Here is a 22,929-nt window from a genome sequence, read left to right as displayed (position 1 = left end):
TCTCAGATGCAGGGTGGGGCGGTGGAGGCCAGGCCGAGTTCCCCCTCCGACAAGGTAGGAGGGAAACGGAGCGGGCTGGGGGATGCTGGGAGATGTTGAAAGATTGGAACCAGACTTGTCTGTTTATCTTCTCCCCAGCTCTGCAGCCGGTCTGCAGTTAGGATAAATGCAGCGCAGGAGGAAAAGACAGCATTTCCTCCCCCTCTCTCCTCCCATTTTAGGTGAGAGGAGGAGGTGGTATGGGGGATAGAGAAAGATCTGGCAAGCTCACCAGCTGGTGCTGCGGCTGGGCTGGACAGAGTGAGCTTATTCTGCGCCCCCACAGAGAGGAGCCCTCTCTCTTGTATCCTTGTCCCCAACGCCTTGGAAATGGGACGGTCTCAGGCGTGGGGGGACTAGGTAGCCCCCTACACGGTATGATCCAAGGATCCCCGCAGTCAGGATGCCCCAAGCAGAGCCCCATGAACCCGGCTCAGGGCATGCAGCCCCTCGTGGGGGCCACGTTTCTGGAGGACGGTTTTGCTTTCAGAAGGGCCCAGGTGAAATGCAGTCATGTTGCCTGAGAACAGTAACATATAAACAGTTCAATCCCCTCCATAGGGCTGGTCATCAGATTACTGAGGGCTGGGCTGTCCAGTTCTAAGGGTGGGAGCCGGAGAGACTGATGCTAGTGAGGGGGTGTGTGGAGGGCATGCAGGGGTGGGTGCTCTGCACATGGGGGGTCACACGAGGCTCCTGGGCGACAAGGGGCACCAGAAGATTAGAATGAGTGGGGAGTGAGGGACTGGCCACTGGGAGAATCAACAGCAGGCTGCCTGACCCCACCTCTCTATAACACGGGGAAGAAGCTGGAAAGCTTTGGATCCAGCTTTCCAAAGCCCTGTTAAAACCTCTCACAAGAGCCTGGGTCTGGACAAAAGGCCCAGACGCCTCCTGGGCTGTATGTTGGCCATGGAGATGAAGCAGGTGGGAGACGGAGGCCAACTTACTTTGTAGGCTGGCTCCAGGGACAGTTAAGCAGAACCATATTGATCGTTTCCATTACCAAAGGTTTGTTGTAACATTTGGTTCAAGGCCTTGTAGCTGTGGAGACGAGATGCTCTGTCTCGGCTTGGGTTTTGTCCTGTGCTTTTTAGGAACCATACCAGGGGGCGCCTGGGTGGCCCAGTCGTTAAGCATCTGCCTTCGGCTCAGGTCATGTTCCCAGGGTCCTGGGATCGAACCCCGCATCGGGCTCCCTGCTCGGCGGGAAGCCTGCTTCTCCCTCTCCCACTCCTCCTGCTTGTGTTCTCTCTCTCGCTGTGTCTCTCGGTCAAATAAATAAATAAAATCTTAAAAAAAAAAAAAAAGAAAGAAATGAAACCGGTAACAATGAGGTGCTTTTTAAAAAGATTAGTGCAGCATCTCTGCTTCATTCCCGGGGTAAGCCCCAGTCACAGAGCTCAGGTGAGCACTCCCAGCTGGTAAGGCCAAGCGAGATCCTGACCTTCCGCCCTGGCTCCCCTGGTCACATGGAGCCCGCTGGTGGCAGCCCTGGTCAGGGCAGGTGCACAGCTCAGCGGGGAGCAAAGAGGGAGCTTGCAGGTGACACCTGGGCTCTGTTTAAACCCACAGGCAGTGGCATCCTGAGCCTTTGATGTATGTTTTATGACCGGCTGGCTGCGTCTGTAGCTGGCTAGGGCTCTGTGGTTCACAGCTCCAGGGGGACAGCAACAAGCCCCTGGGTCCCCCTGCCCCTGAGATTCTTATTCTTGTGCTGTGTCTCTCCTACTCCTAACACCCCAAAACTGGGGTAGGGGCTCCTGTGGAAGCATCTCCAAGGGCCCCCCGGTTTGGAGGTTGCTACGTTCCAGGATGTCTGTTGAACGGTTTTAGGTCTAGTAGAAGAGGACAGGCAGGCCCTCCTTGCCTATGAATTTGCAGAGCATTTGTTGAATGTTGGAGAGCTGGGATGCAGAGACACTTTTTCATTTGGGGTGAAAGTGAGAATGACACGACCACTTAGGAAAATAGGTCATTCGTCCGCTGGTAGAGGTGAAGATCTACAGACGCTGCGACCTAGCAGTCCTGCTCCCTATGCACATGCTCTGCTTTTGGAGATGTAGAAGAATGAGCATAGGTATCTTCATCCTAATAGCCCCAAACTGGAAACAACACACCGTCCCTCACCATTTATAGCGCACGTGCCCTAAATAAACCAAGCTGAGCTGTACGATGGAATGCTATAGTCTGTAAAGATGAACCAACCCTGGCTTGGTGCGAGGACATGGATGCAACTCACACACACAAAGTCAAGTGAAGCAAATCCTAAAAGAATGTGTACAGCATTATTCCACTCATGCAAAGTTCAAAGACAAGAAAAACTAAACCATGTTTTTTAGGGATGTGTATAAAAGCGGAAAACGTATGAAAAAAAGTCAAGAAAAACACTTATAAAAGTCAGGATAGGGTTGCCCCGGGGGGAAGGAGAGGAGTCAGAACTGGCCTGGGTTCCAGAATACAAGGGGGCTCTTGGGGTGCCTTTCAGCGTTCTCCCCCTTAGGTGGTGGTGACAAGAATGTTTCCTTTATAATTATTGATTAAACTGTTTGCTTACATTTCATGTGCTTCTCTGAGCATGTTATATTTCACAATAACAGTGTTAAGAAGATAAAAAAAGCAAAATGAGGCAGAGGGATCTTCCAGCCTCCACGTCGAGAAATGGCCTCTTCTGTTACCCGTAGGCTTCCTTTATTTCAGGGACCCGAGGCAGCGTCTTTGTCCAAGTCTCTGACCAGGGTCATAAATCAATAGGCCCTTATTTACCAAGTTCTGCTATGAGCTTAGCCTTGTACCAGATCCTGGTCAGGGTCAGGGTGGGATGTGTACTGCTCCTGAGAGGACAAATCATTGGAAATAACGGTGGAAAACTCTAGAGCGGGCTATAGACTTGCAGTGCCGGGGAAGTCCTCAGGAGAAGGAGCTCTGTGAGGGAGGGGGTGGAGGTGGCGGTGGCCGTGGGGAGCCAGGGAGGGTGTCAGGATGAAGGAAAGGATGTTGTGAAAGTGGCGGGAAATCATGGAGTGTAAAGGCCAAAGAGGCCTGCCTGCTGGCCCAGATGCCCAGGTCCCCATGGGTGAATATTGGAAGCCAAGTATTGTGGGATTGACAGGGTGGCTCAGGAGGGTTTGGAAGACCAGGAAGATGAGGCTTCGCCCCACCCCACCTGTTGCTAGTCTGTCAGTGAATAGATCATCAGTCTGCTGCCCCCAGACACATTAAAGTCTAAACAGACAATAGAAGAGAACTGAACTAAGGAAGACCTGCAGAAAGCCTTGGAGAAACATAGATGAGTGAGTGTAAGAGAATTAGCAAAGACCGTGATGCTCATGGCCAAACTCCCTTGGAGAACAGTCCTCAGCTGCCCCAGGAAAGCCACTGATCCTAAGTCCACAAAGGCTCACTGTGGAAAATAGCATGACACCCCTCCAGAAAGTTAGACACAGGATTGTCGTATGCTCCCGCAAGTCCTACTTCTGAGTATATACCCACAAAACTGAAACTAGGGACCCAAGCAGATATCTGTACACCCGTGTTCACAGCAGCATTATTCACAGTAGTCAAAGGTGGGAAACAAGCCAAGTGTCGGTTGGCAGATGAACGGATAAATAAAACAGGGTATGTACATAAAAGCAATATTATCCAGCCTTGAAAAGGAACGAAGAGTTGATACAGGCTACAGCATGCATGACCCTTGAGGACATTCTAGTAAATGAGATAAGCCAGTCATGAAATGACAACTATTGCATGGGTCCACTTATCTAAAGCACCTCGAACTGGCAAATTGCTAGAGACAGGAAGTGGAAGAGTGGTTGCCTGGGACTGGGGGAGAGGGGGTAATGGGGAGCCATTGCTTAATGGGTGGGCGGTTTTTGTTTGGCATGATGAAAAAGCTGTGGAAAGGGTGATGGTTGCACAACCTTGTGAATGTACTTAATACCACGAAATTGTACATTTAAGATAGCGAAAATGATGCATTTTATGTGTATTTTACCACCCACCAGAAAAAAAGTTCACAGGGGTTATTATGGATGGAATGTGTCCCCCCAAATTGGTATGTTGAAATGCTTACCCCTACTGTGATGGTATTATGAGGTAAGACCTGAGAAAATTAGGTCATGAGAAGGGAGCCTTTCTGAATGGGGTAAGTGCTCTCATCAGATACGACAAGAGAACTTGCTTCTTCTTTCTTCCATGTGAGGATCCAAGAAGACTGTCATCTGTAAACCAGGGAGCAGGTGCTGAGCAGACACCGCCCGATCTGCCAGCACCTTGATCCTGGACTCCCAGCCTCCAGGACGGTGAGAAAGTAAGGTTGTGTAAGCCGCCCCATCTATGGCACTTGGTTTTAGGGGTCCAAAGTGGCTAAGACTGGCTCAAAACATTGTTCCTGCATGTTGACCTGCATGTTCCTGCATGTTGACCTGCATGCATGTTCCTGCATGATGCTAAAGGAGAGAGCGAGGACTGTGGAGTCATTTACTGAACAGCAGGGAAGGTGGAAAACAATGTGAAACTTCCTCATTGAAGATCACAGCAGAGGAAAAGTGCTGTCCTTGGCCTATCTCTAGAGCTCCTCCCACTCTCGGCCATGCAACCTTGGAGATGCCCCCAGGAACCCCCAGGAAGCCAGGCAGATCTTGCTGCTTCCTGAAAAGGAGCCCCGTGCTCTCCTTTCCACTGTCAGGCCTAAACAAAAGCTGAACCCCAAACACCCTCCAAGGAGCTGTCCCCTGGAAAAGTACCTTCCGTAATTCTTGGGATGTGTGAGCCCACCCTGGATGCAATTTGAAAAAGAAAACGAGTTTAAAAACTCAAGATGCTGCAGTATGTTTACATATACACAATGGAAAATTTGCTCTCACAGAGCTTGAGCAGAAAACCTCCTATCCCCATGGCAACCGGATTCCTCCATTCCACCGTGACCACGCATCTCTGCCAGGTCACCCACCCATTCGTAAGCCTCAGCTCCTCAGCCGCTCCGGGAAACACATGGGCCCCAGATGATCCCACGCCCTGTGGTCATCCTGCAGCCCCGGGACTGCGGGCTGAGGGTAGGGGCCTTCCCAGAGACTCATCTAACCTGGGGCAGCAGGGGGCTCCGGGGCAATGTAAGCCTGTGGCCTACTCCAGGGCTCAGAGCACTGGGGTGAGTGGATGGAATTCAAAACAGTTCTGTGCTGCTGACCAGAAAATCCGCCCCTGGGTAATCACGAGAACCGCAGGTCCTGCATTCAGTAAAAACTCAGGTGACAACTAGATCCTTAACGCTTTATTCCCTTGAACACAGAGTTTCCATCATCTTCCCTTTGATCTTTCAGAACAAGTACTTCCTTCGGTGTATCTTCTCAGTGCCATTTTCAGAGAGCGGTTTTGGAGTGGCTGGCCTGCAATAAAGCCACCGTCCACTCCCTCGGGGACCGGCTGAGGTCTCTCTCCCCTGTAGTCGCCCTCCCCTGCTGACACAAGGAAAGCCTTGGGGGGGCGGGGGCAGGAAGCTTGGGTAGAAAAGAAAGCCTGCAATTTTGATGTTTCAGGGCCCCCAGCCCCGGCTGACCACATTCTCTTCTCTCCTGTAATACAGTTTTTATAATCAGCAGGTTTTGTTTTTAAATTCCAGACCTGAAGTCTTTTTTCCCCCACAACATTGTAGAAAGCTGTGGGCACTCCAAGAGCCGATTTAGTATGTTTGTCCTTTGGATTATATTTGATTGGGGGCCAGGCTTTTGGTACAAGGAAAACATACACAAAAGCAAGCAACTAGCCGTGTTGTTAGTGGACCACATGGGTTTTCTGCCCTTCACCACTTTTCCTTGCCTTTGCGCTGCTTTACAGGGTGGGGGTGGGAGGACATGCTTCCTGCATCTTAGGCTAAAGTCGGCCTGGGTCAGTTCTCTGCTGGGCTGTCCCCCAGGCTTCTCAAAGCCCCACTATCCAGCAATGCAGGGCCCTTGGGCACTCATTCCTTGTGAGAAATCCCCAGCTCCCCCTCAGAATGATTTTCCACCGAACCCTTTGTCCCACCCTCCCCATCATAAAGTTGGAAAACGAAGAAAGAACAGTGTGGTTCACGGGGGTGTAGGCAAGGAAAAAAAAAAAAAAACTTTGTCATAATCCAAATTCAGCTCAGTAGACTTGGAGTGGGATGGACATTGTGGGATGAAAACCTCTGACTTCCCTCTGCAGAGAGACAGCTATGTGATCCGAGAAGTGAGCTGTGATACAGGGGAGATCACATGGGGGTTGTGGGGGGAGCAGTGTCCCAGGAGCTCAGACCCTAGCCCAAGCCTTGTTAGGTAAGGTCTGGCTTATCTTTCCCTTTCTTTTTTAAAAGATTTTATTTATTTATTTCACAGAGAGAGACACAGCGAGAGAGGGAACACAAGCAGGGGGAGTGGGAGAAGGAGAAGCAGGCTTCCCGCTGAGCAGGGAGCCCGATGGGGGGCTCCATCCCAGGACCCTGGGATCATGACCTGAGCCGAAGGCAGACGCTTAACGACTGAGCCACCTAGGCGCCCCCTTCCTTTCTTTTTCAAGTAAGATGATGAAGCTTCTTCCCTTTGGCAGCTCTGCGTTATCTTGCTTCACCCAGCTTAGAGCTATAAGGATTCAAGTCTGTCTTTAGATGTTTCTTCTTAATCGCTATAATTAATATTAATGGTGATTAATTTTTAATGAGGACATATCCAGGAGCACACTGGCACAATGTCCACTGGTAATCTGAATAACCTTAATTTTGTGAGGCCAGTCGCCCTCTTTGCTTGACCACCAGTTTCACAGACAATGCACTGGATCCTGGAATTCTCTGATCGTTTCTTAGTTTCTTCTCCCCAGTCTGGGACAAAAGCAGGGCTTTTCCAGAGAGGAAATAGCAAGGAAGTTAGGCTCCCCGACTGATGTCTCCTCCCCGCTCTGAGAGGGCTGTGAAGGGGCCAGCCGGGGATTTCCTGGGATCTTCTCGTGGCCCCACCAGGAGCGGGAACTGTTCTCGGGCGAGCGGGCACCGAGGCCCAAGCCGGGCCGTGTGCACTGTGTTCAGTGGCTTCGGGAATCCAAGGCAGGCGGGTGCAATGGACGGCCTCCACAGAGACCGGTGGATTCCAATAAGCCTTCTTCATCGATCATGTAGAAACCATTCATGACGTGGAAACTCCCCTCGCCCGGGCAGCCGGTTCAGCACGGAGGCCTGATGGGCGGGTGAGGACACTTGCAGGAGGGGGAAGCCTGGGTGCCTCTCACTCACCATTAGCTTCAGGGTTATACTTTATATACTTAGTACTTCTTAATTTCTCTTAAACCATTCATGCCCAAATCAATGTTTTACAGGCCGATGTTTGGGGGCGGGGGGGGAATGTTCTTAGAGGAGTTAGTAAGTTTGCAGAAAAACCAAGGCTTCCTATGCACAAGCTGCTCGTTTGCTTAATATCCTAAAGTTTTATTTTTTAATCCAGAATTTTCAGAAACATTATCATTCTCACATGATTGCAATCGTCATGAAGGTGGAACTGGTATATAGGATTTCCCAAACTTGCCTACAATAGAGCCCTTGGCTCTTGAAATCACTGTTGAGCTTCCTGATACATTATCTGACTGCCTGCAACTAAAGCAAAACCAAGCTCTTTGGAAGCCAGGGCGCAAGCGGAGCAGGTCAGATTTTGTGGGGCTTGGGGGTTCTGGATTCAGTGGTTACGATGTGTCTTTCAAGGGGGCGGGGATATGGTAGTATAAGGCTGTCGAACACAGCAGGGGCCTCGCAGGGGGTCTTAATGGGTAAACTGCTCTTGGATTAGCCAGCTGTTTGCCCGGGTGAGCAGCCCTTTGTCTCAGGTAGATTGATCTGCAGGAACTTCTGAAGCAAGCAGTCTCAGCTTCCTTGGGCAAAGGTCTCCTGGGACCAACAGCTGAGCCGTGTTGACACAAGAGGACCCAAGTCTCAGACCTTCTGGCTGGGTTAGGCTGCGGCGGGTTGTGTCGAAGTCCTCAGAACAATTTCCATTTCTTACATTTTGTGCAAGGCTAGTCTCATCAAGTGCAGGCCAAGAAATCGAAATCCTTGAAGTGATTCATGTTAGAGTCCATCTCCTCTTTCTGACTTGACCTCTAATTTAGGTTAAGCTATGTAATCTACAATAAACTTTAGTAAAAGGAAGTACTGGGGACACGGGCTTGGGTCATAAACTAGGAGGGGGAGATTCTGAAGGGAAGCAGAGGTAGCCAGCTACTGACCATACTTTCTTATTTTTTGTATTCTTGATGCTCTGGCATTTGGGGTGTGGAACCTGGGAAGACTGCCCCTCTCAGGGGTAGCTAATTCCTAGAGGCAAGTGTTCCTGTGATATACTAACCAACCACCCCAAGAGCCCACATCCCCAACAACCTCCTTTATCAAACTCTCACACACCAAACCGGAATCCCCCTGCTTATGTCACCCCAGGGCCAGGTTCCAGACAACTAGGGACCAGCCCTAGAGCCCAGAGCCTGCTGAAATTCTTCAAACTATCCAATACCAAACCGACTCAGGGAACCTACCCTAAATCCCTGTTCCTTCCCAAGAAAACCCCAGGAGAGTTTCTGGGCCTTGCTCTGCCCTCCCCCTTTCTGCCTGACTGGCCCATCCCTATGTGGCCCTGTCTCCTGTTTCTGGAGGTCTGTGAGTATAACCTTTCTACTTCCTGACAATCCTGTCCATGTCTGCCAGTCGCACCATACCTGATTAAAACAAACCCCGCGTGCATTTTAACACGCCAACAGAAAATGGAGCTGAGTTCCCTTAGCACAGCAGGGCCACGTGAGAATCACCTGGGGAACCGCCTTCCCAGGCCTTGCCCGCAGAGCATTTGGTTTAACTGGCCTGCGCTGGGGCCTCCGGTGAGCCTCATGGGCAGCCAGGGCTAAGACTGAGCCAGTGGTTCCCCAAGCATGACCCCAGGTGGCAGCAACAACATCACCTGGGAGCTTGTTAGAAATGCAAATGTTGGGGCCCCACCCCAGGCCTGCTAATTCCGAAAGGGCGGGCGGGGCCTTTATTCTCCAGGTGATCCGTGGAAGAGGCTCAGGTTTGAAAACCGCTGCCCTGGGTAAGGCAGGGTAGTGAGAGAAGCGGGTCCGCCGCGGGCTGAGGGCCCGGGGCCCTACGGTTACGGCTACCTTCCATGCGGTCTCAGTAGCGTCCGTGCCTAGAGTCTTGCTGCATCCCACAGGTTTTGGTAAGTCGTATCTCCGTTTTCCTTTGTCCTGAGGCATTTTTTCCTTTTCTTTTTTTTTTAATTTCTTCGTTGACCTGCTGGTTGTGCAGTAGCATGCTATTTAATCTCTACATATTTGTGAATTTTCTAATTTTCTCAAGGTTGATTTCTAGTTCTATCCGAAGAAATGCTTGATCTGATTTCAGTCTTCTTAAGTTCGTTAAGAGTTGTTTTGTGGCCTGACCTATAGTCCGTCCTGGAGAAGGTTCCATCTGTGCTCGAGAAGAAGGTGTATGATGCTATTGCTTTTGGGTCGGGTGTTTTACGTATCTGTTAAGTCCCTCTGGTTATATAGCGTGTAAGGCTAATGTTTCCTTATTGATTTTGGGTCTGGATGATGTATCCATTGGCGAAAGTGGGGTATTAAAGTCCCCCAGGACTATTGTGTTGTTCTTTCTCCCTTTAGCTTTGTTAATATTTGCTTTATACATTTAGGTGTTCCTACGCTGGGTGCATAAGTATTTACAGATGTTATATCCTCTTGTTGGATTAACCCCTTTATCATTATGTAATGCCCTTCTTTGTCTCTTATCACAGTCTGCTTGAAAGTCTATTTTGTTTGATGTAAATATAGCAGCTCCAGCTTTCTCTGTGCTTCCATCTGCACAGAGTATCTTTTTCCATCCCTTCATTTCCAGCCTGTGTCCTGACATCTAGGGGAGTCTCTTGTAGGCAGCATAGAGATGGCTCTTGTTTTTCACCCAGTCAGCCATTCTGTGTCTTTTGATTGGAGCATGTAGTCTATTTACATTTAAAGTAATTGTTGATAGGTGTGTACTCAGTGCCATTTTGTTAATTGGCTTCTTTTTTTTAAAGATTTTATTTATTTGACAGAGAGCGAGAGAGGGAACACAAGCAGGGGGAGTGGGAGAGGGAGAAGCAGGCTCCCCGCCGAGCAGAGAGCCCGATGCGGGGCTCGATCCCAGGACCCTGGGATCATGACCTGAGCTGAAGGCAGACGCTTAACGACTGAGCCACCCAGGCACCCTGTTAATTGGCTTCTGACTGTTTTGTAATTCCTCTCTGTTCCTTCCTTTTGCTCTCCTTCTTTATGATTTGATGACTTTCTTTGTAGTCTGCTTAGACTCCTTCATCTTTATCTTTTGTGTATCTACTATAGGTTTTTGCTTTGTGGTTACCCTGAGGCTTACATAAAACAACTTCTATTTATAACAGCCGGTTTTAAGATGGTAACTACTTGAACGCATTCCAAAGCTCTCCAATTTTTACTCCCCCTTCCTCCACATTTTGATGTCACAGTGTTCCTAGACTCTGGGGACGGAGAGCTGATGTACTTGAACTTAACCTTTGTATGCCTGAATTATCTCCTTTCTCACATAGTTTGGATACAATTTGTAAAAAGAAACAATAAGTTATTGCTCAATATTGTGAATTTTCGTTGGCAAAAATAAAAACTGTCTTAGGAAAATGTCCACTCATAGGAAGAGGCATCCCAATGACCAGCCCAGGCCTTGATACTTTTTTTTTTTTTTTTGGCACCGACAAGACTTGGCTTGTGCCCAGCTTGTACTTCTAGGCAATATCAAAAGGAAACTCACTGGTCTAAGATTCACCCAGTGCAAACCAAAAGATTTTTATGTTTTTAGAACATTCCAAGTTTACAACATTTTACCTCGAGAAGATCCTTTTTGCTAATTCCCTTCATATTTAATCTTTAAACATCCCCTCCTCTGCTTTTTGTGTTACCGTAGTGACAGCTAAGTAGTGGTTTCCGAACTAGAAAAACCACTCCTAGGATTTGTAGCCTCGCCTGCTGCTGTTACTTGCTCCAATAATAATTGTGACTGTGTGTGAACAACAGTTAAACCCCAACACTTGCAAGTGTTCACGAGAGCGCCAAAAACTAGGTCAGCAACATGGTGTTTATACTGCCGTTGGGCGCAATGAGCAAAAAGGGAAGACACTGCCACTGTGAAATACATTACGACTGAAAGATTATTAAAATGTATCTTCAGAGAAAACATGGCTCATAAATCAGGGCTTTCCTTTCACTAATTGGTGATGAATGAATCCTAATTTCTAGCTTAACTTTTCCTTGATTTTTGGTTCTAGTATGTGAAATATCAATTGATGTTAGATCCTTGTGTGAGACGCAGGACTAGTGAAATAATTTTACTTTAAAAAAATTTTAATCATTTGCTGAGAGGTCCTGATGACTTTAATAAGGTAGGAGAATGTGTTGAAACAAATGTTTGGAACTATGATAAAAGTATTAATATAACCTTTATCAATAAAATTCCTAGTTGGTCTTACGTGGGATTTGGTATATGTGTTATGACCTAATTTCTTGACTGGACAGAACCAAGAGAAAAGAACAACTTTGGTTTTTTCCTTTCACTACTATTCAGTAAATATGAAAGACTGACAGTCTGTTTTAGGTGAATGGTGACTCTGAGCTGTCAGGTTGAGACCATCTCTTATTCCCAAAGGACCACCGACTAGGCACAGAATTGGCCAAAAGCAATGCAAAGGACCACTAGCAGCGCTGCCTAGACTCGAGCAATGCCGGGAAGTCAGGGGTGAGTGGACCCACGGCAGAGGACATGATGGGCTCCTTCGTGCTCCGGCGTCCCATTCCAGAAAACACACTTGCCCACAGGGACAGGCAGCTAAGACCTTACGCTCTTGATGCTTCCAAATAAGCTCATACTGAGTATGTGTGAAGTCATTTTCATATTTTCTTTGCTTATTGGTCAAATGAATGTTTATAGTCAACTTGAAAGTATCAATGGTACTGTAAGAGTGTGGCTTGTGAACCCACGCTTTCCCCCAAGAAAGGCAAATACATCCATGCTGTCTTGTTTTTGTTTTTGTTTTCGAAGATTTTATTTATTTGACAGACACAGCGAGAGCGAGAGCGAGCGAGAGCGAGCGAGAGCGAGCGAGAACACAAGCAGGGGGAGTGGGAGAGGGAGAAGCAGGCTTCCCGCCGAGCAGGGAGCCCGATGCGGGGCTCGATCCGAGGAGCCTGGGATTATGACCTGAGCCGAAGGCAGATGCTTAACGACTGAGCCACCCAGGCGCCCCAGCCATGCTGTCTTGTTTTAGCTTTCTGTTGACGTCTAGTGCTGAGGCCCATAGGAAATAAGATACTCAGTGAGAAAAAGGACAAAATCCAAGTCTGATGAGGCCACACTGACCTGTTAAGTTCCCTGAGAACTGGAACTGACCTTGTTCCCAGGCCTAGCACAGTGCCTGGCCCACCGGGAGCAGGCAGGAAATGGGAGTGGAATGAGGAGTATAGATACATCAGGGGATGCAGGACTGGGCTGCATTTGGACAGAGAGTGCAAGTAAAAACTAGATCTCTAAAACTTAGAGAAGCTGACAGATCCCTGGCAATGCTGCTGCTGCTTCTTAGCTGTCTCGTACATTCCACCACAGTGTGAGCCAATCAAGGGTCAAAACGGCCCAGACGTTCAGTGGGAGTGTGAGGTGGGATGATGATGTATGTGAAGATCACTATTACTTCAGCTCATACAAGGATGTGCCATTCACTTAACACTAATAGACAAATGTGAGTACCACACAGTTGTTATAGGCAAATCAGGTTATAAAGATCCTGAAAGAGTTCTATAAGAAGTTGCCCTCCCAATGAGTAAAACATGCAGTTGGGAGAATGTTGGGTATCCTGCTTTTCCAATGTGCGTTAAAAAACAAAAACAAAACTTTTTCTCTTTAAATGGAATTACCAATAATACCTAATCAGCTCTGGGGCTATAAACTCTAAAATATTTTGTTGAAAATGAATAGTGTTGGAACCCTGAACCTAATTTATTTAGAGGCACTCCATTTGAGCTCATCAAGTAACCAGGAACATTTTGATAAACATCCATTCTTCCACTTAGCAAACATTTTAAATATCAATTCAGTGAAGAACGACTTCCTTTGGCTGGCTGGTATGACTAACTGCCATTAAAAACTAACAGAAAATGTAGAGAAGAGCGATTCATTTCTCAAAGTCTTTAAAACTATATATAGAAAATTCGGAAGAAATGGACCTGACATTGGGGGCAGAGTAGATACAGTGCTGCCAAATTGGTGGATGATCACGGGGAGGTTTATGTGCCCCTCCTTCATGTCTGCCGTGGAAATCAATAGAAACTTTTGCTTCATCCTAAAAGGTCATGATTTAAGAACTCTCCCATTAGTCACAGAAAGCTATGTGTAAAATCTTCTGCTAATTATTCCTGAGCCAACAGGGGATTGTTTCTTCATTTTAAGGAGTGTCACCCACGGTCCAAGAATGTTCACAGATGATGTAGCTGTAATTTGAAGCTGCATGCCCTGAGGGGAATGAACTACACATCCGGGTCTTTAATAACATACCAACTGTGCTTGTTCACAGACCTGGTAAACAAGGACCCTGTCTGAAAACTTGAAAGTTTACCTAAACATCTGAGTATTTACTATGATCAGGCATTGCTTCTGCTCCAGGTAGATCTCTAATTCTAATAAGGGCCTCCTTGATTCCCCTGGCACCTACCTGTCCCCTGCACACACACGGAAGCTGTTCCCTTCAGGTGTGTGTCTCATTGCCTTTGGTCTGACACTGAAATGGGACTGATTCATCAGGTGACTTGGAACCTCCTGGTAATATTCACACTTAACCCTGAACGTCTATGCAGTCCTGCTGGGGGAAGGCTACAGTGTTACCTCAGCACCACGGGGCTTACGTCTATACCTGTGGATGAAAGACAAGTGATTTAAGTGGCATAGTGTGTGTGCGTGTGTGTGTCATTCTATGGCCTTTTAAAATGTGCTTGAGACCTCTTGAAGGAAGGCACAGTGTTAAATATTTCTGCTACCTGGATTTTCCTGGGTAATTTTATGGAATATTTTAAGTTTTAGTAAATCAGAACAATAAACGAATTTTCCCCTAGAAAAGAAAAAGTGCCCACTCAAAAGTCAACCATATCTGTTCCTTTTAGGAAAAGGACAGGGTGATTATATTCTAATAAAGCATAGTTCTTTACAACTGGATTTCTCCTTTAAAAAGACTTGGTACAAAATGAACATTAGCCATGAACACACAGCAGTTCAGTAGCCTTACCTGACCTGGGACCGATTTATGTGATCAGATTTCTCTGACAAATGTATTTCATGAGTCAAGAGCATTGACTTACGTGTATAGTGCCGTTTAGTGGCCTCCATTTTTTTTTTTTTTATTTTTATTTTAGAGAGAGAGTGAGAGAGAGAGAGAGAGAGAGAGCACAAGAGGGGGGAGCGGGAGAGGGAGAAGCAGACTCCCTGCTGAGCAGGGAGCCCGATGCGGGACTCTATCCCGGGACTCCAGGATCATGACCTGAGCCGAAAGCAGTCGCTTAACCAACTGAGCCACCCAGGCGCCCCTTAGTGGCCTCCATTTTAAAGAAAGTTTTTGTTATACAAATCTCTGTAGCCTCTGAATCTATGCATCCAATGTTCAGTGTGATGACCTTTTCCGTGGGAGACTGTGGTTGAGAAGGCAGCGGTGAGGGACTAACCTTTGAACAACTGCACTTTTCTGAACACGTACATTACTAGTTATACTATCCACTTCCTATTAGAGCCCAGGGGCAAAACTAGGAAAAACTCCTCATTTCTGTCAGTTACCACCATCTTTGAGATAGTCTTCGTAGTATCAAGGATTGAAGTGGCAAAAACACAAAAATGTGCCTTGCATTATTACTATTATTTTTTTTACTCTTAAAGCAGGATAGAACTTGAGTTCTGGAAGGATGCTCATTCAACAGACAAGGAAACGGACCTGGAGGGTCCTTAGTGCAAAGGCACATGGGTGGCGAGTAACAGTATCAGACCCACCGCACGTGTCCTGGCATCGGGATGTACGTGGACCGACTCCTCTCCGGCAGCCTCATCAGCCCCACTGCATGTGAACACCAGCATTTCTGACAAACGAAACATTGAAGAAGTCACTCTTTTTAGTTAGTCTCTCTTCTTCTGGTGGCTCGAGAAGGAACTCCTGCCCCCCCACCCCCCACTGGAAGTTGAGAAGATAGTCTAGCAAGAAGAAAAATCCAATGAATGGGGATTTTAATCCTAAGCAGTTTTAAATTATTTGAGGAACTCAGTACAAAACCTTACTCAGTATTAAATAAATGGCCAAACACATTCTCCCAAATATGCTCAATCATGGGGAAAAAAGTAAGCTATCAATATTTTTGATTTCTGAAAGCCAAATTTAATAAATTAATAAATGCATGCCAGATAAAAACACAAAATTGCAACTAAAAAACCAATAATAACAGAAAATGTTCTGCATTGTACTTTTTTATTGGTGGATAATTGACTAAAGTAACAAATCTGAAAACACATTTTGCCTTTGCTGGAAACAAAGGACTCTGTCAGAGAAGAACGAGGAGAAAGCAGAAGTGCAGCGTTTGCGAGAGTCGGACGCCTATGTTCTAGTCTATGGGGATGCGGGACAGCCAGAGGTGCTGTTCCATCCATTTGTGGGCCCATTTGTAGAAGCGTCAGAAACCAAAGACCTAGAACCCAAAAGCGAGTCACGACAGATTTACTCTGCGAAACATGCGGAATTACAACCACAGACTATCCGGGACAAAAAGGCGGTGCAGGCTTGTTGTCTCCTTTGTGTGGGGTTCCCTTGCCAAAGAGGGGGCTAATCATGCAGTAGCTTGAGTTTCTCTTAACATGATAAACACCCAGGGTTACTAGAACTGGAGCGCGTGTGTTCACTGTTTTACAAGGACAGCTGAGCGGTGCTACGGAAACCGTGGAAAGTTCCTTCATTTTAATCTGGCTATCTGCCCAAACTTCTAACCAAGAAATAATTCAGCTATAAGAGCCAATTAAATTACTATAAAACCTTCCTTCATCTGTAAAACACTTTTTCCCCCGCGAACTAAAATTTAAAATAAAATGTCTTCATTTTTGATAAGCAGCTCCACCACCAGTCTCTGATATCGTATATCGTTCAAGGCGGCCATGGCGTCTAGTTCTGGAGATCTCATCAGGGTCGGGCCGAACACAATGCCAAGGTTCTCGGCGTTCATAAGATTCTCCTTCTCGTGGAGGGTCACTCTGCAAAATAAAAGCAAAGGAGCGCACCTTCGTGTAAGTGCCCACGTTCTGCACGGTGCTCAAGCACTAGAACAAAAACCAGGTTCACAGTCAAGGTTCCTGCCCACTTAACTCTTCGGCTACGTTCTTTCTCTGTCCCCCTCTTCACTTCAAAGTAAATCCTATCAATAAATTAAACTTCTGGTGATCACTGAAGCTCCCGCCCGAGCTCACTGCTGGACTGTGGGGGGTGTTTGCACGTAGCAGACCAGGGGCTGGGTCGTCTCGATTATTCCATCAGCCCTCCTTCCACACTGGCTGTCCTGTTCCCTGGATTTTTATTGAGTATCTGGGGAGGGTGGTGGCGGTGGCATAGAGAGATGGCTGAGGGCAAGCGACCTGGTCGGGGAGCTGGGTGTTCGTATTCGCTCTCCTGCTATACAGCAAAGGCCCGGACTAGGATTTGAGAGCCGTTCCTTTGCTTTAGTGGGAAGGACTTAACTGCATCCATATATGAAGCAAACTTGAATTTGCGAGTCAAGTTGTAAGCATATTGAACACAAGTTTTAGCTCCTGCTGCTTTTAAGGAGGGAAACCATGTAAATGCTAAATGCGCCATCCAGTTAAATATTTATTTCTGGGTAGCTCTTGCCGAGAGGCATACAAAATAGATGTCAAGTTCTGTCTTTTTTGTTTCTAATTGGCTTTATATTTTGAAACCCTAAAACCACTAAAACTTGATCACATAATTTAAAACAGTTTCCTTCAACTGGTAGAGAGCGAGAGTGACCGAGCAGGGAAATGAAGTTATACCACCACCCGTCTACTTAAGACATTAAACCAGAAGTAACGGAAATATTTTATTTTCTATTCCTCCCTCTACCTCTTATTTTACTCCATTTTTTTATAGCAGTTTTCAGTGGGGGAGACATTAATGCAATAATCTAAAATCCTGTCACCAAGTGTCAAGTGCCTATTTTGGAGCAAGAAGTAAGAAAAGTGAGCCTTCTGGCGAGCTGCTTTGCTCTTTATTATGCTAATGCTCATGTCCTTACAGCTACAACCTTTTCTCTTTCCACAAAAATTCAGTTTATGTCCTTGGCAGAACATCAGTATCTCTCACATATTTGCAAACACAGACTGGAACTGCAAATACGTTTACGTCAGAATCCAGTCTGTATTCGGCACTGGAGCGCAGAATATTTTTAGCATTCCTTCTCAGCTTGTGCATTCATTTATTCCTTCAATAATCTGTCCTTTCTTTCACCTTTGGTTTCATCTGATTCTTAAAATTCGGCTGCAGTACAAGGAGAAGCTTCCGAGTCTGTAACTTGCCTCTTGAGATGTGCCATGAGGTACCGCAGGGTTTCGCAGTGCGCAGGGGGCAGCAGCTTCAGTGCCTCGTGGAGGGTTTCTAATTGCTCGTCAGGATCCATAATTTCTGAGACAGCAAGGTGAATACCAAGGAGGAGAGCTTTAACAGACAACTTGTATAAATGCTTCACTGAATTCTATTCTTGTGGTGATCATCTAGGACCGGTAAGAAATTCTTTCTCACAGATCCTTGCCCACAGCTTTGGAAGATATTTTTAAGGTTCAAGTCTCAGATTGCAGAAGATTTAGTTTCAGTGCGGCAATACCAGTTACTTGGACTTTTGGGGATGGCACCCACTTGATTCACTTGAGTGCCTTAGAGTCTGGTCACCATGGAACTTGGACACTGGATAGACAGGATGTAACCACAAAGCGTTCAGACACATGTATACATGGATTAAAAACTTAGACATTCGAATGAGGTCATCTTACAACATTACAGACCTACTTAAGGGATGTTAATTTGTTCAAGATATTTTGAACATCCCAGTTCAGCGATGGTAGACAAGCTCTGCCCCTGGCAACCCCTGCCAAAGTCTTAATTGGTATTCATGCTCTTTTCTCTTTAAACCAAGAAAGGCATCACCCAGTATTTCCTTCCTTGGTTTTAATTTGCTTTTTGTTATATAAAAAAGTCAAACCTACCCTCAGAGCACAAAAACATTCTACCACTTAGGACATTCAGGATAATGCAATAACCCTGTGGAGGCAATTCTAAATGTTGGGAGTGACCGCAGGTAAATGTGGCTCTTCCGAAGTGTAAACTTCAAAGGGAACCATCCTCATTTGGACATTTTAGTTCTGTCTTGGCCCAAAACCCAGCACGTTCCTTTGAGGTCACATTGCATTTAGTACATCCGTTATTCCCATAATCAGAAACAGCAGACGTCTTTGGAATGCTGGGCTCTCAAAAAGAGCACCCTAGCACATTCCTGCTTCTCCGATGTCAGGAAGATAGGGAGCCTTTAAATGTCGGGTTGCAGTGTAATTGCAAGGGGACCCCAGAGTGCTGAGTCTCAATCAGGGGAGCAGCCTTGAAATGCTGGAAGGCCGCAGCAGACCACAATGTATCACTGAAGACACAAGACTAAGAATCCTAGTTTTCTAACGTCTAAGACAAACCGATTCAATGCCAACGCGTCAGAATTTGGTTAAAACTGATAGAAAAATGAATGTGAGAGTTCCTAGCATCCGGCAGTGCAGATCTGATAAATGTCAGAATGGGAAGAGTGAAGCTTTTTAATTCAAAGAAACTTTGGCCATTTTAGAATTTCAGCCCAAAGCTTACCCAGGGTTCCTGGTTCGTTTCTCAGTAATAAAGGATGTATTATTTGCCATGATAATTGATGCATGGTCTTTGAAACTTCAGGTCTTTAAAGAATGCCAGTTCATAACAGCAATACCATCTCGGATACTGAAATTCAATCATTTAATTTCTAGAATTAAGAAAATTCCATTTACTATAGAAACTATTACTTAGTATTTACTTACAATTTTTACCATAGGACTAATTAATCTGAAACTATGTTGTTTTGGAAATTGAAAAAAAAGTAACAGTTTCCTTTTAATTTTCACATTTAATCTTTGCAGGGAGAATCTTGAGATGGTGTGAAATTAGGGATATTGTTGGTGGGCTAGCAAATAAAATTCTCTGCTCAGAGAGAGCTTATTTTCTCTCTTGGAGGGTGACTGACAATAATGAACACATACCTTCCCGTTTGTACTATATTAGAATGAGGCCAGTGCTATGGAAAAAAAGAGCAGGGTAAGAAACACTGCAAGTGTGATGGGATGCAATTTAAAATGAGGATCAGAGGTGCCTGGGTAGCTCAGGCATTAAGCATCTGCCTTCGGCTCAGGTCCTGATCCCCAGGAGCCTCGCATCGGGCTCCCTGCTCGGCAGGAAGCCTGCTTCTCCCTCTCCCCTCCCCCTGCTTGTGTTCCCTCTCTCGCTCTCTGTCAAATAAATAAAATCTTCAAAAAAATAATAAAACGGGGATCAGCATAGACCTCAATGGGAATGTAGGTCTTGAGTAAAGACTCTGAGGCTGTGGGGGAATGAACCACACAGAGATCTAGGGGAAGGGGTTCCAGGCAGAGGAGTAGCCATGCAAGGGTCCTGTGATGTTTGAGGACATGTGAGAAGCCAAATGCGGCTGAGCTAGAGTGAGCAAGAGGGGAATGGAAGGGACTGAGGTCAGAAAGGTAGCAGGACACTGTTGTGTCCGTTGCCATCAGGCTGTTGCAGGGACTTAGCATTTACTGAGAGAAATGGGAAGGTGCTGAATAAGGGCATGATCTGACCGACATTGCTCACAATATCTCTCCTCTGTCTGCCATGTGGGAAACAGACTATGGAAAGGCCAGAGTAAAAACAGACCATTCTAGTAACTATTACAAAAATCCAGGTGAGCGGGGAGCCTGGCTGGCACAGTCGGTTAAGCGTCTGACTCTTGGTTTCGGCTCGGGTCATGATCTCAGGGTCGTGGGACTGAGCCTCACAATGGGCTCCGTGCTCAGTGGGGAGTCTGCTGAAGATTCTTTCCCTCTGCCCCTCCCTCCATGCTCGTACATGCTTTCTTGCTCTCTCTCTCAAATAAATCTTTAAAAAAAAAAAAAAAAAACCCAGGTGAGGAATGACTGACTCTAGCTTAGACCAGGTAGTGGCAGTGAAGGTGGTAAGAAGTTGCTGGATTCTGGGGATAGTTTAAAGGTAGAGTCCATGGGATTTCCTGATGAGGGATGTAGGAGAAGGAGAAGAATCAAGAATGAGCTAAGTTTTGGGGTTAGGCAACTGGGAGGATGGAGCCTCCATTAAGATTATGGGTGGAAGAGGTTTCATGGGAAAGATCCAGGGTTCTATTCAAGATGTCATTGAGACATCCAAATGATCATGCTGATGGTGGATTAATCTGGTACTCAGGGAGAGGTCCAGACTGGAGATATAAATTGGAGGACCTATGATAAACTGCATTTGAATATTCTGACATCAAATTGACAGAGAATCTTCCCTGGAATTAATTTTTCTCTATTTTTTTCCTACTTAAAGGACTATTACCCATAATGTTTTCAGAGAACACAAATCTTTTGCCCTAAGAAGACCACGGCATAATTTAAGAGAAAGAAAGACAAAATGGGATGTATTTAGAAATGAACAACCACCATCGGTTGTTTCAAGTACGTGAAAGGCTTGCATGCGGAAGAGGGTGATATTAGGACCATTGCCAAGGGAGGGAGTTGAAAGCAGGCAGATCTGTTGCGCACAAGTAGGCCTTTCTGACTGTTGCATCTGTCCACCAGCAGCTGCCTGCCGAGAGAAGCGGTCATCTTGCAGTTACTGCGTATTTAAAAAAGAATGTGCCGTAGAAGGAAGTCTTGTTAACATGACCCTTTAGAAGACCTAGAAACTCTTAAGATTCTATGGTTCTCGATATAAAATTATGTTTACTCATTCAACAAGTATTTACTGAGCACCTATTATGTAAGTGCAGGACTCTTGCAGGTGCTGTGGGAAAATAAACACGAGGGAGAGAACGCCCCCTCGTAAAGGGGTTAGTCTAATAAGGAGGACGAGACATGAGTGCAACCTTCCAGCATGAAGGAAGGAGGCTGTAGAAGAGGTCCTGGCGAAGTGTGATGGGGAGATGGAGGAGAAAGATGGCCTGGGGGCTGAGTGGAACAGAGGGGAGGAAGAGAGGGCATCGGAGGAAGGTCTCGAAGGATGTGGCAATGTGGACGTGGTGTGAGCAGGAAATACGCACCTGAACCTGTATCAGTATCTAGTTAAAAGTTCTTTTTAAAGTATGTGCTGTCAATTCTTTGAGAGAAATTCAAATAGAAGGAAAAAAGACTTAGCCACACATAAGGGGTGACCCAGTGGCAGAGGTGAGGGAAAAACTCTGCAAATCCTCATCCCAGGCTTCCCTTCAGGACATTTTAAGTTGCTTGGGACAAAGAACCCTGGGTTTTATTTCTGAGTTTATCTGACTCACTCAGGGTTACACTCTGAGTCATATTTTCTAAGATCTTCTGGGAACAGAGCTCGTAGAGTCCTTGGCCAGAGAAAGATTCCCGCACACATTCCTGGCAGCGCCGTTTTCGTCGTGGTCAGGAAGCGGCCAAGTGCTGGCTTACTGAGCAGGCCTGTGAGAGGCACCTATCTTCCAGCCTTTGCACCAGGGGGTGGGGGGCGGGGGCAGCAGTGTTTTCACTGCGGGGGACAGAGAGAGGCAGCGAGGAAAAAGGGCCCGGTAGTCCGACACTTCCAGGTGGTTCAAGGGCAGTTTCCAGGGCATTATGAAGACCTCCAAGCCCTTAGATGAGATGCCCTGGCCTCCACCACCCATGTGTCCCTTTTTCATTTCCCGTAGCCACTGCCCTCCAGCTTCCAAGCTGCAGCATGTCCGAGGGAGGCTGCAACAGCAGAGCTCAGACCGCTTTTGCATGAGAAAGCTTTAATGTGAACTCCGAGTTTCTGTTGGCAAGAAATGCTAATAAATGCCAGAGAAACCCGAGCCCTAAAGAACAGGGCCCCTGTTTCCTAGGGACTGAGTGATAAAAAGGTTCAAGAGCACCTGCATCAGGAAGGGTCAGCTAGCCCTGACCATCCTTTGGGAGGACTTCCTGCCCTCCTGCCCTCCTGCCTTCCTCCCGTGGGTAAGTCTTCTGTTCTACCAGGGAAGCCAGGCACTGGGCCGAGTGGAGAGAGCGAGGGCTGGGACTAATTAGACAAATGTGAGTTGGAATGCCAGGGCCACCTCCTCCAGCGATAGGACCTTGGACAATTTACTTAAACTGTGTAACATCTCCTTCCTAAAATGATATCCTGGCGGAGTGCCCGGCTGGCTCAGTTGGAAGAGCAGGCAACTCTTGATCTCAGGGTCATGGTTTGAGCCCCACATTGAGTGTAGAGATTACTAAACTAAACTAAAACTAAACTAGAATAAAAAAAACTAAACTAAAATGATATTGTGACTGTAAAGTGCCTAACATGATTCCTGGGACCTAGTATATACTCTATAAATCTTAGCTTCTCTCGTCTCCCTTGTGTGCCTATAAAGATAAGAGAAAGGCTGTATCTATGTGTCTAAATAATGAAACAGACTCTACTGCTACGAGAGACACAGACAAGGACACAATGTTCCATAAACAATTGGATCAAAAGCAAACACGTACAATAAACGTTGATATTGTATATAAGTATTAGGCGTGGTTTTGGTGTCATG

At 46.5% G+C, this 22,929-nt stretch overlaps 1 protein-coding gene and 2 long non-coding RNA genes across 15 annotated transcripts in view; 2 read left to right on the top strand and 1 right to left on the bottom strand.

Moving 5' to 3' along the window:
- LOC115937967 (uncharacterized) overlaps window positions 1-22,929 on the top strand; it is a 127,002-nt gene that overhangs the window by 64,527 nt on the left and 39,546 nt on the right. For 4 of the 9 annotated variants that reach the window (XR_014143536.1, XR_014143537.1, XR_014143530.1 and 1 more), the window contains one exon: window positions 4,241-4,353. The exons of 3 other annotated variants lie outside the window; for them this stretch is intronic. This is a non-coding gene — a long non-coding RNA (uncharacterized LOC115937967). Of the gene's footprint in view, window positions 1-4,240; window positions 4,354-5,360; window positions 7,460-22,929 lie in introns of those variants that run through there. 2 more of the 9 variants (XR_014143534.1, XR_014143532.1) reach the window with 2 other exon arrangements.
- LOC145720520 (uncharacterized) lies at window positions 14,039-17,752 on the top strand. Its single transcript, XR_014143543.1, has 3 exons — window positions 14,039-14,437; window positions 14,650-16,384; window positions 17,634-17,752. It is a non-coding gene; the product is annotated as an uncharacterized LOC145720520 (long non-coding RNA).
- The window catches only part of CHN1 (chimerin 1), a 193,041-nt gene continuing 185,673 nt past the window's right edge, over window positions 15,562-22,929 (bottom strand). For 4 of the 5 annotated variants that reach the window (XM_081814140.1, XM_081814141.1, XM_081814142.1 and 1 more), the window contains 2 exons: window positions 17,666-17,771; window positions 15,562-16,351 (listed from right to left, as the gene is read on the bottom strand). In XM_081814140.1, the coding sequence (XP_081670266.1) occupies window positions 16,180-16,351; window positions 17,666-17,771 (278 nt within the window). In that variant the 3' untranslated portion in view covers window positions 15,562-16,179. Of the gene's footprint in view, window positions 16,352-17,665; window positions 17,772-18,279; window positions 21,012-22,929 lie in introns of those variants that run through there. The other variant, XM_081814143.1, reaches the window with a different exon arrangement.

The sequence above is a fragment of the Leptonychotes weddellii genome, chromosome 3 (genome assembly GCF_054177405.1).
Source record: "Leptonychotes weddellii isolate Sample4059 chromosome 3, ASM5417740v2, whole genome shotgun sequence".
NCBI lineage: Eukaryota > Metazoa > Chordata > Mammalia > Carnivora > Phocidae > Leptonychotes > Leptonychotes weddellii.
Note: the sequence above shows the minus strand (reverse complement) of the source record. Positions and strands in the feature narration are given on the sequence as shown.